The sequence below is a fragment of the Podarcis gaigeae genome, assembly GCF_964106915.1.
Source record: "Podarcis gaigeae genome assembly, chromosome: 14".
In the NCBI taxonomy this organism is placed as follows: Eukaryota; Metazoa; Chordata; class Lepidosauria; order Squamata; family Lacertidae; genus Podarcis; species Podarcis gaigeae.
The window spans coordinates 2,340,585-2,357,414 of record NC_139690.1 but is presented as its reverse complement, the minus strand read 5'-3'; the positions used below and the strand labels follow the sequence as shown (position 1 = coordinate 2,357,414).

General features: G+C 43.0%; 1 protein-coding gene across 3 annotated transcripts in view; it reads left to right on the top strand.

Moving 5' to 3' along the window:
- The window catches only part of TARS3 (threonyl-tRNA synthetase 3), a 30,367-nt gene extending 14,854 nt beyond the window's left edge, over window positions 1-15,513 (top strand). For all 3 annotated transcript variants that reach the window (XM_083712180.1, XM_083712179.1, XM_083712181.1), the window contains exons 10-19: window positions 401-499; window positions 1,431-1,597; window positions 4,066-4,228; window positions 5,007-5,144; window positions 9,249-9,326; window positions 9,433-9,533; window positions 10,423-10,527; window positions 11,275-11,347; window positions 12,648-12,762; window positions 13,932-15,513. In XM_083712180.1, the coding sequence (XP_083568306.1) occupies window positions 401-499; window positions 1,431-1,597; window positions 4,066-4,228; window positions 5,007-5,144; window positions 9,249-9,326; window positions 9,433-9,533; window positions 10,423-10,527; window positions 11,275-11,347; window positions 12,648-12,762; window positions 13,932-14,080 (1,188 nt within the window). In that variant the 3' untranslated portion in view covers window positions 14,081-15,513. The remainder of the gene's footprint in view (window positions 1-400; window positions 500-1,430; window positions 1,598-4,065; window positions 4,229-5,006; window positions 5,145-9,248; window positions 9,327-9,432; window positions 9,534-10,422; window positions 10,528-11,274; window positions 11,348-12,647; window positions 12,763-13,931) is intronic.
- Window positions 15,514-16,830: the final 1,317 nt, after the last annotated feature.

The window sequence follows — 16,830 nt, the reverse complement described above, 5'->3', positions numbered from 1 at the left end:
TATTTTTTTAATTGTTTTCCTCCTCCCAAAACTAGGTGCGTCTTATGGTCTGGTGCGTCTTATAGAGCGAAAAATACGGTGATTACCCAGAAGATGAAGAACGGACTTCCTTTTTAATCCTTCGTCTGGCACCGAATTAAGCTTAATTAATTTCAATAGTGAATCTTCTTACATTTCCATCGGTTTGAATGTTGGTTATGGAAAATCTCTGCTGGTGGCTGAAGCGTTAAGGCTTCGCTCCCGCGGAGATGCATTGCTGCCAAGGCGTTTCCCCCTGACTCTCCATGGGGCTCAGATCTGTCAGAGCGATCAGATCTGTGCTCCGTTCGACATCTTGCAGAGACCAGAAGCCTCATTTCTGTCTTCTTTTAACTTCTGATGTTTGATTGTGTGGATACAGGAACAAGAACTCTTCTTCTTCCATGAACTGAGTCCAGGAAGTTGTTTCTTTCTGCCCAGAGGTGCCTTTATTTATAATATACTCATGGATTTTATCAAAGTAAGTGACATTTACTCATTTGAAATTGTTATAAAATATTTTTTTCCCTGCAGAGAAATGGACATTGGTTGCTACTTATTTATTTAATTATATGGTTGTTATGGCCTGGATCTATCTTTAACCCAAACAGTGTTGCCCACCTGGAAGAAGCAAATACCAGCTGGCTTGAGGCTTTCAGAAGTACAAAACAACCTATAGGAGAAAAGAAACCCTAAAGAGGGGACTCCAAAGGACAGCCCAGTGAGGTCTGAGCAGGCTCAGAGGCTACAAGGTGCTGGCTGGCTGTTGGGGGTGCGGAATGGAGTATTCTAGAAAGTGGCATGGCTGATGGGCTGGAGCCCAGAGCAGGAACTCTACAAACCGTGACATTCTGTAGGTGATGCCACTGAAGAGCAAGTGCTGGGTAGGGATTAGAGTGGCCCAGCTTTAAATTCCCACTCTGCCATGAAGCTTAGTGCGTAATACTGGCTCAGTCACCATCTGTTCACCTAACCCTACCTCACAGGGTTACTGTGAGGATGAAATTTGGAGTGTGTGTACACCACCCTCTCAACACTTTTTGAGGAAGGGTAGGATAAAAGCGTTATAAATTCTAAGCAGGTATGAGCTTTGAGTGTAGAAGTATCGACATGCTTATTAAATGGTCTGATCAGCAAGGCTATTCCTGTTTGCAAGTGTGGTATAAATTAAGGTGACAAGGATGTACCTCTTTGCTTGGCATTTGATGTGGTTTTTTAGTACCATTTTAGTTTTTCATTTAGTTTTTTAGTAGCATTTTTAGTGCTGTACTTTAAATTGTGACCTGACTTGGGAACTTAGGGTGAAGGCTGGGAATAAATCAAATCATTAATAATGCAAATACTTTAAAGAACAAGAATTGGTTTGTGTGTGTTTGCCTACTGTTTATTAAGAATTTGGTTTCCTTGTGCAGGAAGAATATCACCGGCGTAACTTCACAGAGGTTGTGTCTCCTAATATCTACAACAGTAAACTCTGGGAGGCTTCTGGCCACTGGCAGCACTACACTGACAACATGTTCTCTTTTGAGGCTGAGAAGGAAATGTTTGCCCTTAAGCCAATGAACTGCCCTGGACACTGGTTTGTGGTTCTTTTCATTATTACTCCCAATTATTTTGAACTATTGGAAATTTATTTTAGTTTGGATTAAATAAAAATAAGTCGTAATGGGGGGGGGCATGTGCATTCAAGAGCAGGGGTGAGGCCCCTCCAAGTCTCTCTGGCCTTTGGGACTCTTCCTCAGGCCACAGCCCTTCCTCAGCCACATCTGCTGCAGGCCCTGCTTCACACCCTGCTTGAGTGTTTTTTCCTGCCTGGATTGGGCCCTTGAACTCTAATAAACACTTTGGTTCCCCTGCAGGATAGGTGTGTGTGTGCACACATGCGCAGGAACTACTGTGCAAATGTAACTTTTACATATTACTCTGGCCACACCCACCACTGCTATGTGGCCCCCAGAAGGGAGTGTGACCCCTTGGGCTGAAAATACTCTCCACCTCTGTTCAAGAAGAGCTCTTGCTGGGCTTCTATGAGGGTGTGCCTTCTCTCTCTCCTGGCCCCTGTGCCCTCTTGCTTTTTTCTGTCTCCTTGCTAGCTGTCCCCCTTTCTAATTCCCCTGCATCACACCCAGGTCACCCTACACCCCCCCTTTTCTGCTTGGCTGAGTGCACTTCAAGACAGGCTGTGGGTGAGGCTCCAGCTCTCCAGCATCTTGGTTTTTTAGAGGGCCAATTTCAACAAACCAGATGTGCTAGCGGAAGCCAGTGCCAGGATTCCCCCTAGCACAACAGGGCTCCCCCCCCCCCGTTACAGACTGGGGCGGTGGTACAATGATGGGCGGTCAGAGGGAGGAGACTGGGAGGAGGTGTTAGAAGCAGAAGGGGTAACAAGGCTTAGTGAGGGGGGGGGGTGTTTGTGAGAAGAAGTCCAGAATCAGAGGCAGAAGCTGAAGCTGGAGAGGAGGGAGGCCAAGAGGCAGAGAGGAGTCAGGCAGGTGAAGAGGCACGGGTGTCTCTCCCTTCTGCTGCGACCAGCTCCTCTCCCCCCTAGTCTCCAAGAACCAGGAGAGGCATGAAGAGGGTGGCAGAGAAGTTAGCTTCACGTAGGCACTGTCTTAGATTACTTGGGGGAAACCCTGAAAGAGAGGGGAGAGACAGCTGTGGGGAGGCAGGGACCTTCAGTCTCAGCAATTGCTGCATGGGGGGTAAGACCTGCCAGACTTGAATTGCTGTGCTCATTAGGCCTGACACTCCTAGGCAGATCCTGTTTTTCCTAAATAAAGAGTTAACTCCAACTGGCTCAATGTGATTTACTGCTGGCTCCCTCTAGTCAGTACCCCTGCTTCTCCCCAGATTTGCTGTGGAGTAGCGTTCGAAACTCCCCTTGCTGTAGGCGTGTTTTGTGATGGAATTTCATTAATTCAAGCAGTTTCTGAGCTTTGGGTGCAGTATTGAACCTAAGATTTCAGATTAAAACCACCACTGCTGGAAGAAAAGGAGGACCTTTTTCTGCCTCCCCACTTCTAGCCACTCTCGGAAGACTGAAGAAGGGACCCTCATAAGAATATAAGGGGGGTGGGCATGGGAAGTATGGGTTTGTTTTTTGCAGTCTTCAGATGAGGACTAGACTATGTAATAAATGAACATAAGTTTTTAGCTGCAGTTCATTCATTTTCAGCTTTGTATTCTTATAAAAAAGCACACCTTGATACTCCATTGTGGGGCCCATAACTAGGTTTAAGGTGCCATTTAGCTCCTAGCTTTCATATCTCTGTTTCTAGCACTGCTCTGGAGGGTTGGAAGAACCACCAAACCCCAGTGTACAGAGGGAGGAGAGGCAAACTTGTTTCATCTGGCTAGCAGATATGCTCATGCTGACAGAACAATCCTGTTAGAGTGACATTGAATTCCACCCAGAAAATGCAAGTGGGGCCCAGAGCCATTCTTTGGGTAATGGACGGCAGCAGGCTGCCAGAAGGTCACCAAGCCTTTACTTGGAAGTATCATCATATCAACATATACTTCTGTATTAAAACAGAAATAGCGGCAGTGGACTTTTCTTCAGACTGACTGTGTTGTTACAGGGGTTGACCTTTCATTGGAGAAAACATACATGCCTGCAAGGTTTAATGACAGGTGGGCGCAGGATTTAGGTTTGGGAAATGGCACGGGGGAAGCATTTTTTTAAAAATCCCACCAAACCTCTCCCTTCACCACTAGGTCAGTCAAATCTGGAGTCTTTTACTCTTGCTTTACACACAAAAAGTCTTCCAGTGGATTGTTTGGTTTAGCAACTGTAATAAAAAAATTAAACATGTCAGGAGAACTGACTGCATATCTCCATATTGTAGGTATTTTGACCCTAAGACATGAAACCCACTGGGTGACCCTGAGACAATCACCATCTCTTGCCTTGCCCTTCTCACAAGATTATTGTGAGGATAAAATGTGGGGAAACCCATCTGGACAAAGGACAGGACACAAAGGAATCATGTGAATAAATAGGTCAAGTAACCATGCTTGGATCTAATAACTATTTCATGTCTCTAGCTTGATGTTTGCCCATCGTCCCCGGTCCTGGAGGGAGATGCCTTTAAGACTTGCTGACTTTGGAGTTCTTCACCGAAATGAGCTTTCAGGGACCCTAAGCGGGTTGACTCGGGTCAGGCGCTTCCAACAGGACGACGCCCATATCTTTTGCACAATGGAGCAGGTAGTGCACTTATGTTGGGGTTGCCACAGTAGAGCCTTCACTGTTTTTTTAATGATAAAAGAGTTCATGATAAACTAGTCCCTGTGTGGTTTGAGTGCTAAATAGACAGCAGCTGTTGTGAAAGGGCTTCCTAACCAAACCAAACCTGTGCATGTTCTTGCTTGTTAGCATGAGAAGGGACTAAATCCACAGACTTTTCTCAGCCACAGGCTGATAGGTAGACATTCAGACCATAGAACTACAATTAGCAGAGATGGCTCTGTGTGGTGTCATTTCCCCTCCTTTGCTAGAGAGGAAGGAGCGCGTAGTACTCCCTGTTCCACCCCTTCTCCTCCTTTGACCGGCGATAGATGCAGACATGCCTCAGCTCACTCTAGCTCTAAAGTTGGTTATGCACATACCCAAAGCTAGCTGGTTATACTGTAAATAAAAGTGCCTGCATAGTTTTAACTGCTGCCTTTGCTGTAAATCAGTGCATTCAAAGTAAGTAAATAATATTTCTAAACTACTTTTACGAGTTGTAGCATGATACATTCTTAAGCAGGGTAAAAAGGAGGAACCCTCCTTACTTCATAGCTGAACTTGCTCAAATCAAGGTTTTTCAGCCTAATTCCTATGGTTTTAATTTTGCTGACAAGGATGGGATTTTAAAACTCTGTTCAGCCCACACATGTGGGCACCTGGAGGGATAGATTGCAATTACTACATTGTCTCCTACCCATTAAATCCCATCCCATACACATCTCCACTGTAAATTTATTTGCATTTTAAATTTCAGATTGAAGAAGAGATGAAAGGCTGCTTGAACTTCTTGCAATCTGTATATGCTGTCTTCGGTTTTACCTTCCAACTACATCTTTCCACAAGGCCCGTCAACTTTCTAGGGGAAAAAGAGATCTGGGACCAGGCAGAGAGGGTAATTTAATTCTGCTACTCTAAAAAAGAGAACACAGCAACTTTGTGTGGCACCTTTATTATGCAGTTTCCATAAGACATCTCTCCCTCGTGTGTGTGTGTGTGTGTGTGTGTGTGTGTGTGTGTGTTTTTACGTATTTATGAATATCTGATGGATACATGATCATGGCGACTCGGAAATGGCCGGAAAGGGGGGCAGAGACAGGGGTGAAGAACATAACCCCTGCACAAATTGGTCAATGCCCCCCCCCTCTCTCAATTCAAAATCCTTTATTAGGCATAACACACCACACATAAATAACATAATACAATATAATATAAAATAATAATACAATGCAACATCATCACCTACCATTAACAACCACTAAGTCCCCTTATCATGGCCCATTCTTTCTTCATGGACAGCTCTTAAAAATTCGGCCGCTATTAAAGTAATTTGATCATCGCTGTCCGCCAGCATGTCCTGAACAGTTGGTTGAGTAAAAGTCTGTTTATTGAATTTTAGGGCCTCATACAATTGTATTCTGGCATAGCTGCCAAAATCACAGGAGAAGAATATATGTTCTAAAGTATCTAGTTCCTTTTTACTGCATTTGCAGAGACGCTCTGATTCTGGGATAGCTAAATATCTTCCTCTCACTACCGCCGAGGGAAACATGTTAAATCTGGCCAGCATAAACAGCCTACATGATTCATGTTTCTTCAGATTTGTCATGTATCCCTTTTGGAACTCTCTACACAAAGGGAGATTTAAGTGGATAGGAGAGCAGGTGCTATGCTTTGCAACCTCAAGCATGGCGAGAACACTTTTTTCTGTGAAGGTCTTCCTAATAATTTCCCATGTATCTTTGGGATCAGAGATTTCAAAATCAGTTAGATTGAGCCCTATAGAATCCAGTTTTCTCTTACATATCAATGATAGATTGTAGATTGCATTATGACTTAAAAGATCGTAAAGTAGAGAATTAGGGGATAGGGCTCTATAATGAAGGAAGATCCAATATTTCAAGGTCCTCAGCCATGCTCTTACTGATAAAGGCAATATTCCCAGCTCACAACATATTGTTTCATATTTTACTGAGTTTGCAAGTCCTAATAATGACCTCAAAAGGGAAGCGTGAAATTTATCCAACCTCTTGAGGTCGCCTGAAATCCACACTGGTGTGCCGTATAGAAGTTGGGCACAAAGTCTCATATCAATCACTTGCAATACAGCAGGGATGTATCTGTTTCCCACTGGAGAAAAAAAATAGGATTTTATATGGTGGGCAGTCACTTTGGCCTTAGCTATAGCTGCACATACCGTATTTTTCGCTCTATAACACGCACCTGACCATAACACGCACATCGTTTTTAGAGGAGGAAAACAAGGGAAAAAACATTCTGAATGAAACAGTGGATGTATCATTTTTGGGCTTCATGCTGTGGCCACAGACATGTGATCTGATGGTGAATTTGGGGTGACCCAATGCCAAAATCCTGAGAATTCCTGTGGATCCATGCTTTGTAACCACGTTTTTGCACCATTGCAGCCCCAGGCAACAGTGGGTGCGTGATTTTTTTGGTGCAGGCTGTAGCCATGGACATGCTATGTGATCTGATGGTGAATTTGGGGTGACCCAATGCAAAGATCCTGAGAATCCCTGTGGATCCATGCTTTGTAACCACGTTTTTGCACCATTGCAGCCCCAGGCAACAGTGGGTGCGTGATTTTTTTGGTGCAGGCTGTAGCCATGGACATGCTATGTGATGTGATGGTGAATTTGGGGTGACCCAATGCAAAGATCCTGAGGATCCATGTGGATCTATGCTTTGTAACCACATTTTAAGTGGGGAGCGAAGGAAAAACAAAGAAGGGACATGAGAGGCGTGTGCAGAGAAGCAGCTGGCTAAGAATGCAGGAGAGGGATTTAACTGGTTGGAGGAAAGAAAGGCAAAAGTTTCCCCCCACCCAAGCCAGCCATCTCTCTCTCTCTCTCTCTCTCTCTCTCTCTCTCTCTCTCTCCCCTCTCTCTCTCCCTCCCTCCCTCCCTCCCCCTCTCTCTTTCCCTCCCCCCTCTCTCTCTCCCTCCCCCTCCCCCTCTCTCTCCCTTCCCCCCTCTCTCTCCCTCTCCCCCAGCAGCACCGGAGCTTGCCTGGAGGGGAGGGGCTTTCCCTGCTCTTTGTTCCGTTTCAGCAAACACAGCAACGAAACAGAGGAGGGTGGGCAGTATGACCCTGAGGCAGAATGCAGGAAAGCAGCCACTTCCTCTTTTCAGTTTTCCCTTCTCCGTGAAGCGCCGCGATTTGTTTTTTGGCTGATTTTTCGGCTCCAGTGAGCACACATTTGCTCTATAACACGCACAGACATTTCCCCTTCCTTTTTAGGAGAAAAAATCTGCGTGTTATAGAGGGAAAAATACGGTATATGTGTATTCCAATTCATATTATTGTTAAATGTAATTCCCAGATAATTGAAATGCTTAACTTCCTGTATTAGATGTCTTTTGAGTTTCCTCTCTTTCTGAATTGCATAATCTTTGTCTTATCATAATTAATTTTGAGATTATTAAGAGAGCAGTAGTTTGAAAAACTTTTGAATAATTTTTTTAAACCCAAAACAGATAGTGAAATAATTACAGCATCATCTGCATAAAGTAGTAAAGAGAGTGGGCAATTGTTTAAATAAGGAGTATGAGTGGTTGCATTTTGAAGGAATAATGGTAGGTCAGATAAAAAAAGATTAAATAGGGTGGGGGCCAAGATACAGCCTTGCCTAACTCCTCGATTGTTCAGAATAGGACCTGCAAGTCTACCATCTTTTGATACTTTAATATATATTTGGTTATTAAAGTGTAAACTTTGAATCAGTGTAAGTAAATATGGGTCAATACCAAGATGTTCTAGTTTAGTCCATAGTTTGTTGCGGTTGACCGAATCAAAGGCACTTTTTAAATCCACAAATGCCACAAAGAGTTTCCGTTTATTTCTTATGACATATTTATCCACAAGATGACTTAACACTAGACACTGGTCAAGAGTTGACGAGCCTGCCTTAAAAACGGCCTGCTCTTTACCAGGTAGGCCTTTTGTCAGCATCCATTCTTCCAATTTAATAAGCAGAGACGAGCTCCCAGCCGAATATGGCGCCGAGGTAAGACGCGCTTTCCGGTGCTCCTCGGACTTCTTTTAATCTTCTTTTAATCTTTTATATTTTATCTTAACTGACCCAGTCAGTTTTTGAAGTATTTTATAATTGCTGCAGCCGCATGCTATAGAAACTCTCTGAGAGACTTGGCCCTGCTCCAGACTGCTACAGGCTGCCCGTTGTTTCTCTCTTATCAGCGGGCCAGCCTCGGCTGCTAAAAGAGATGAGAACGCCATTATCTTAATTGTGTGTCAAGTGTTTGTTATTTTAAGAATCATATAATCTCTGGCCTTAGGAAAGTATGGGTCAGAAAAAACGCTTGAGAGACTTTGACGAGCCCCTATCATCCCCCAAACCAAAACTATCAAGGTTGCTGCCACATCGGAATAGAGGAGGGAGTGACCACGCCGAGCATTGCCTTGCAGTGGAAACCCAAAATCGCTTCCTACCTCTAATTGATTTAGAAGCTACTCCAATTCCGATGACTCAAAATTTTCCAAAAGTAAAGCCTGTAAAGGAGAATACGAAAGAAAATCTCTCTCTCTCTCTCTCTCTCTCTCTCTCTCTCTCTCTGTGTGTGTGTGTGTGTGTGTGTGAATGACCGACTAATTTGTTTTGAACTGTTAAATTGCTTTTAAATTGCTTTAACCTGCCTTGGGACCTTATGGTAAAGGACAGGTAAGAAATAAGAAGTAGAAGCGGAAGCAGTCATAGCAACAGTTCTTATATTTCTGGCATTTAAACTAACACGGAAGAGCAATGAGGACACATGGATCGGAGGATGGTTAGATGTTTTAAGCATTGGTGTGCCGTGGGGGCTAAGCTGTAAGAAGTCTAACTTCAGGTGAGCCGCAATCAGTACTATCTGCTTCCCATCTGCAACAGGGGGATAATAATACTAATTTATTTTGGAGGATCATTGTAAGGAATACAACAAGATAATGTAAATGAAGAACTGCTCTTCTGATTTATTCTTAGCAACTCCAGAACAGCCTGGATGACTTGGGGGAGCCCTGGAAGCTAAATCTGGGAGACGGAGCATTTTATGGTCCCAAGGTTAGTAAATATTCATGCTTTTGTACTCATGCTCTTACTGAAGCCTACAGGAGGAGGATAAATGGCAAAGCCCAAACTATAATTTTGCCATTGTTGTCCTTTGCAGATTGATATTAACATCAGAGATGCTATTGGTCGGTACCATCAGTGTGCTACTATCCAGCTTGACTTCCAGCTACCTATCAGATTTAATCTTACTTATGTGGGGTAAGTTTGCATAAGAGTCTTTTAGGACTTGAGCTGATCTGCTTAAATATGTAGAGCCTAAAACAAGGAAACAAGGGATCAGAGGAGGCTGTAAATGGGCTTGGAGGTACTAGGTGACAAGCTGAAGAAATGCTTAAATGTCTGGAGCATTGGTGTGGCATAGTAACTGAGCACAGTAAGGGCTCATCCACACTTCTGTTTGCCCCACGGCTTTCCCCCAGGAAAACCCATGGTTTAGCGCTGAATCATGTTATCCAGAGGTTGTTCTTTGTTCTGATTTATCACCAAAGTGCGGGTTTTCTGGGGGAAAGTGATGGGGCCGAGGCACAACCTTTCAGGCCCATGGTTAGAAAGCACAGGACAAGGGCCCGTGTGGACGAGCTCAAAGTCTGATTTGAGGTGAGCCACATAAGTACTGACTACCACATGTGCTATAAGGAGATAGAATTGCTCTCTTATTTCGGAGGATTGTTGTAAGGATTGCAACAATCTGAAGTACATAAATAAAGACCTGTGAATACCTTAAAGCAATATAATATGTACTAACAGTAAACTAAATTATCTGAGTGCCAATCCTTCTTTCGCCAAAACAGAACTAATAATGAACAAGGGAAGAGTTTTCAGCAGGCTCAAGAGAGCCTCAAGGTTTTCAGAATAGATTGGTGATGCAAAGTGTTGTATGATCTGTCAGTGGGATGCAACCTGTTGAAATGGCACTCTTCCCAACTCCTTCCTTGTGAGAAGTTGTAATTCAGTAATGTAGTGTAATTAGAAACCATGCCTTTTAATGTGCTAGAATTAACTCTGGTAAAAGAGGGGTGAAACCAGATTCAAATCAAGATAAGCTTGTATTAAATTTTTCCACTTTTTAACTTCCATTCTTTCACAGAAAAGATGGAGATGACAAGAAGAGGCCAGTGATAATCCATAGAGCTATTTTGGGCTCGGTGGAGCGAATGATTGCCATTCTGGCAGAAAACTATGGTGGAAAATGGTGCGTAGCAGTAACTGGAAGCAGTTTTGAAAGTTGCAGAGAGTAGAAAGCACCCTGTGGTCTTGAACACAAAGTTTAATTTTCGCAGAAATACCGTTTTTAGAACAATTTCATGCCTTTGCTACCCTGGTGCTCTCCAGATGCTTTGTACTACAGCTCCCTCCCTTCCTGGAGTTGGTGGGAGTTGTAGTCTAACCCCCCCCCCCCAAGTGCCCAGCTGGGGAAGGCTTCCCTGCTGGATGATAGAGCAGAAGCTCCTGAGCAGCATTTCATCTACTCCAAACATAAAACAGTAAGGCCCAATGTTCCTATGGTGTTAGCCAGCAGTAAAACATCCATGTGAGCATCCCCCCCCCCCCCCGTGAAATGCTTTTGTCACAGTAGAACGTTTGCACGCCAGCAGCACACTCTGCCAGAACACTGGCTGCTGGCAAGCGAGTGCCTCATGAGCATGGGTTGGCATAGAGGGTAAGCATTTTTTATGCAAGATGGCTGGGGGCGTATAGACTACTTGCACAAGTAATTACTTACCAGTGATCTGCATTTTATATAAATTGAGTCTGAGAAACACACTACAAAGTTTGTAGTGCAAACATGAGCACACGACACAATATGAACTTAACGCTTCCATAATGCAAAGTATGTCTGCATGTATGCGTGTGACGTATAAGCAACTGTGATTAACGCTGTGTGGAAAAAAAAAGTTTATAATAGCTGCATATTCACTGAGGTTCTTATTTTGGCCAGGCCCTTTTGGCTTTCTCCTCGGCAGGTCATGGTAATTCCTGTCGGTCACACCTGTGAAGAATATGCTCAACAGGTAAGAGCAGAAGTGTCAACTGCACAACAACTGAAGTGTTTTGGTTTTGTTCAGGTATAACATAGGAAGCTGCCTTGTATTTAATCAAACCATTAGTCCATCTAGCTCAGTATTCTCTACACTGGCTGGCAGCAGCTCTCCAGCCTTTCAGGCCTTCGTCTCTCCCAATCTTATCTGGAGATGCTGGAAATTGAATCTGGGACCTTCTGTTTGCAAGGCAGATCCTCTACTACTGAGCTTCTCAGCATTTTGGCTAAGGTAAAGTGTAGTTATATATAGTTATAAAATCCTGAATTACCGTAATTTTCAGCCGAGTTGTACCGTTTTTAAAAGTTGGTTCAGATCCGCCAGAGTGTTCACTCTGCTAAACTTTAATGACATTTCCGAAGACTTGAATATGGCTTGGGAATCTTTGCTGCTAGTATTTTTATCCCTCCTACTGTTTCCAGCCTCTCTGCTGTGCAATTGTACTTTGTTTCCTACATATATTTTGTTGTTGTTTCAGTTTTAAATAGAAATTTTAAAAGTATATTATGTAAAGGAGATAATTGTTCACTGTTGTGATGTTTAGAACTTCAGGAATAGAGGCTGCATGTATACAACCCTCAACATGCTTCTGCCTTGAACTCTGTGGAATTTCCTTCTGCCAGAGCATGTGCTTTGCTTGCAGAAGGTCCCCGGTTAAATCAGTAGCATCACTGTGTAGCTCTGGGAAAGACCCTTGTCTGGAGAGCTGTTGTTACTCTGGGTAGACAATACTGAGCTAGGTGGGTCAGTGGTCTGAGTCAGCATAAGCCTGTAATTAATGTTTCTTAGACCTAAGCATGTTACCCAGCAGCTGTTTTTAAACTGTGTTGCAAGGAACTCTGGCGTTCTTTGGGGGCTGATGACCCTTCTGCACTGAGATGTTTGATCATAATGGCCAAGCTTCCCAGAAGGTCAGCTTCTTTGCCTTTAGAGAGTTTCCCTGCCAACGAACCACCACAGGGAGGCTTCTCAAATGTATTCTCACAAGACCTAGGCCAATGATGTGGCCCAACATAACGTGGTAGGTGCCCTATTTGAATGGAGAGGGCCCATTTAGAACACATCCCCCAGAAATATACCTTGCAACGCAGGGGTTTTTGGGGCAGACACGCAGAGGTTTCTCAGTCTACAGATTGCCATGAAAAGGCTTCTTTATCCTTGGAGCTTTGAAAAGTCTGCTTCTCAAGATATGTCGGAATATATCATTTGGCACAGAAATGTTACCAAATTGTAAAATGTAACACATTTTTACATTGTCTTTTTTTTTTTTTAGATTTGCAGTGACTTTTTTGCAGCTGGATTCATGGCTGATGTTGATCTAGATCAAAGCTGCACCTTAAACAAGAAGATAAGAAACGCACAACTGGATCAGTATAATTTTATTTTTGGTATCTATGACTTTTCGTTCATCATTCTTGCCTCCCCACCTTACTCAGAATGAAAAACCCAATATGGTTGACACAATTAGAGAATGTTGTTCTTCTTGGGTAGAGGGAAAAGTTCTGTCCCTCATTTACTGCCAGTTTCAGGGTAGCTTGTCCCAGTTTTCATGTTTGGATAACATACTAAGTCTTAATAGGTTCAGGGGCTATTTAGCTCTTCTCTGACTTCATTGGGCTACTTAATAGTTTATTTGCAAGGTGCGCTTTTAAACATATAAGAGCAAAGCCCATAGCCTACGGAAAAACTGCACTAACAAATGCTTCTTGAATCTGAATGTTTTCTTGTGAATTTAGCTTTCCTTTTTTGGGTCAGAGATTTTAATTAAAGAGTTTGGATTTGATATCCCGCCTTTCACTCCCTTTAAGGAGTCTCAAAGCGGCTCACAGTCTCCTTTCCCTTCCTCCCCCACAACAAACACTCTGTGAGGTGAGTGGGGCTGAGAGACTTCACAGAAGTGTGACTGGCCCAAGGCCACCCAGCAGCTGCAGGTGGAGGAGCGGAGACGCGAACCTGGTTCCCCAGATTACGAGACTACCGCTCTTAACCACTACACCACACTGGCACAGAAACATGTAAATTTGTAGGAAAACAGTGGCTTTACTAATTTTTTCTCCAAAGTAAGTACTGGCCAGTAGAAACCACTATTGGCTGTAAGTTCTCTGAGTTTAGTAGCTTGATATCAGAACTTGCTAGGCATTTGTTGAGCTCCAGTGGTGATATAGAATGTTCGTAACAATTGAACCATTGAGCAGTGTAACAATCTGTCAGTGCACAAGGCCTTTGTTGATTGGCGAGAGTAGAAAAGGGAGACCGTAGCATCATCACAATAGAAGGCAGTACACACTGTGTGTATAAATTATATATGTTTGAGAGAGAAGTACGTGAATTGATAGTTCATGTGAGTAAATAAATTATAGCCACAGGATATATTCTGAAAAAGTACATCTGTGGATTTTCATGGGCCTCATAAATCTTAGTGTGAGCCACAGCATTGCTCAGAAATTACCCTACTGAATCCAGTAGGACATCTTATTGAGTAAGTGTGTAGCACTGTCGCGGTACAAGGCATTGTGGCTGTGTGCCAAGTAACATTGCTCTGCGTTGTTTCTTGCAGTGGTTGGAGAAAAGGAGAAAACTAATAATGCTGTGAATGTGCGAACAAGAGACAACAAGGTCCATGGAGAAGTTTCAGTCACATCTGCCATTGAAAAGCTAAAGGCATTGAAAGCATCACACACTTTACATGCAGAAGAGGAATTCTAGTTATTGCTAATGGAGAGTGTACTGAAAGGTGAAATATTGGCTCTATCATAAATGTGTTCACCTTGAATTTAGCTCCACTATGCTTGGTGGGCTTTACTTCCTGGCAAGTACATTTAGGACTGCAGCCCTCCATCAAGGCAGTAGTTTGATGCTATAGTACATCATGACATTCAGAAAACTAAACATGTAGGTGATGCAGGTTCTTTTGAAACAATTTCCAGATGGGTAGCAAAGACAACCAAGAGGCTTGTATTACCTTAAAGACTTAGGGTTGTGTTACAGGGTTAGTCTTACAGGAAGGATGAATCATGTGATGGGAGCAGGCAAAGACAACTTCAGAACCTTCTCCACAGTTTACATTTTATATTATTTGTTTTAGTGCTTTAAAATTGTAAACTGACAAAAAGACAGTATATAAATGCTGTAAATACTCATAGTAGATGCAGTGAAAATAATGGACAAACTAACTGGCCAATTAATTTCAAGGGGTCTCCTCTGAATATAATTTAGTTGAATGCATCCCTAACAATTTTATTTATTTATTTATTATGGCACAAGTTGAACCATAACTCAACACCTGTTACTCAGGTTATCAGCTTCTTGCATCTGCAGAAGTTGATGGTAGTCCATGAAAGTTTATAGCATAATAAATTTGTTAGTCTTTAAGGTGACACAAAACTCCTTGAAGCTGTTGTATAAACTGTAAAAAGAAGAAGCAGCATTATTAGATACCACAGGCATCTTGCTTTAAAAAAACACTTCAAAATTACACAGCAAATCTCCCTTTCATAGAATGAAAGGCCTGGGGAGGTTCATACAGAAGTTCTGTTACTGCTACTGTTTTCTGAGGAGAGTAACATATCCTCAAAATGCAACTTTTTGTGAGCTAGTGTGCAAGTTATTTTGAGCCTGTCTGAGCAATCTTATTTGTGGCAACCTCACCTGTTCATATTAGATTCTCTCATCAATATGTTGGAGTTGCCTTTATGTTTAGAGGTCATGTTGCAAAATAATAGCGTCTGGGTTGAAAGGAAAAGACTCCATGATGCATCAGTCAAGTGAAGAGTGACTCCCAAGTGTGGAACTCGAATAGCCTTTCACTGGTGTCAAGTTATACATTGTGCCGAGAACTGGCTTATATGTAAGGTTATGCTACAGTTCTGTGTAGCACAAATGGGAGATCTCCATATTTACGTAGCATTGTCGCTTTGCGGGCACAATCCATCAGGAAGTCCTGCTGGAGCCTCATTGAAACGGAACAGGTTGTTTGGTCCATTTCATTGGGTGTGCACCTTCCTGATGGATTGAGCCTTATAACGTGTTCTTATTTTTTTAAAAGCAAATTCTGACAAATTAGAGTTGCTTTCCCTCACTTTAGAGCAATGAATAAGCCCACATAGAAGCTTTTGAATAAAATTACATTATAATCAGCATGAGTTGCCTCTTTTTTCTATAAGTAACTTTCTTATTTGAAATAATGCATTCAAGTCAGAATTATCACTACTGTACCTTAAAGTATACATTATTATTATTATTATTATTAAAATGTACAGTGTTCCTGCATAGAGAAAGCTACAATACTGATTTGATATGTCAGTGCCTTGCACAGGGGCAAAAGGAAAACCAGCACTTCATGCTTCATATTTGAGAAAATGATAATCTTGATTGCTACATCTTTTAAAATATGGACGTGTTTGTTTGCTTGGCTTTTAAAAAATGGTGGCACTTTACAAAGACACAATTCCTCTGGACAAATTATTGAAGTGTTTCTTTATGTGTAGCCCCTGAACCAGTGTGGGCTGGTCTTTGATGCCTGGGGTGAAAAGCCTAATTAACTGAAGTTTGTACTATTATGCATAGTACAAAAAAGCAGTTAGGGCCTTCTGCTCCCCTCAGTGCTTGAACTCCTCAAGGTTTTCAATTAGTGGACAGTGTCCAGAAAGACAACAGTACTGTTTCACACAACATGCCCAATCACTTACTGAATCTGCTGCATCAAGATGTGGTAAACATCCTAATTTAAATGGCTTTAGAGGATCAGACAAAACAGGGGAAGAGGAGTTCCCATGGTTGCTAGTCATGTGGGCTTCAATGGAATTCATGAAGTTCAAATCAGTACCCTTGGGAGCAAGAGGAGGTGAAGTGCCCGTTTCCTAGATTTTTATCCTGTTTCTCAAGCAGTTGTCTCCCCAAGTGGCTCATGGGTTTTTTTTTAAAAAGGGTCCTGCTTGAATCAGGTCTGACTTTCAAACTAAAAGGACAATACGCACAAGGGGAGAGGAAAGGAAAGAGGAGGTGGGGTATCAGTTCCACAGGCCCAGAACAAAGTGAGGAGCTATAAGGGGATATTTATGTCCAGTTCTGGCCAGGCCAATCTCCCCTTGATGCTGCTGCCCTTGCTTGAAAAGGCAATTAATTGGCGACTTGTTTCTTTTACCAACGGATGGGGCCAGGCTGGTCTCTCCCTCCCTTGTTGATGTTCTCCACAGACTAAGGGAGCAGCCGGCCTGTGCCAGAGCCACCTTCCATTCCCCACAGTCCCTGGTGCCTTCCAGCGCCGCCTTGGTGGGCTTCCTTCCTGCCCTCCCCGTCTGTCTCACAGGGTCCCTGCAGGACAAGAAGAAGGAAGGGGGTGGGGGCTCCGTTGGTGGGATGCGCTCCTCAGGAAGCCTCGCCAGGCGCCATCATTATATTTATAGGCTCCAGGCAAAAGCCTTTGTCCTTTCCTTCTCTTGCCTTTGAGACGCAGC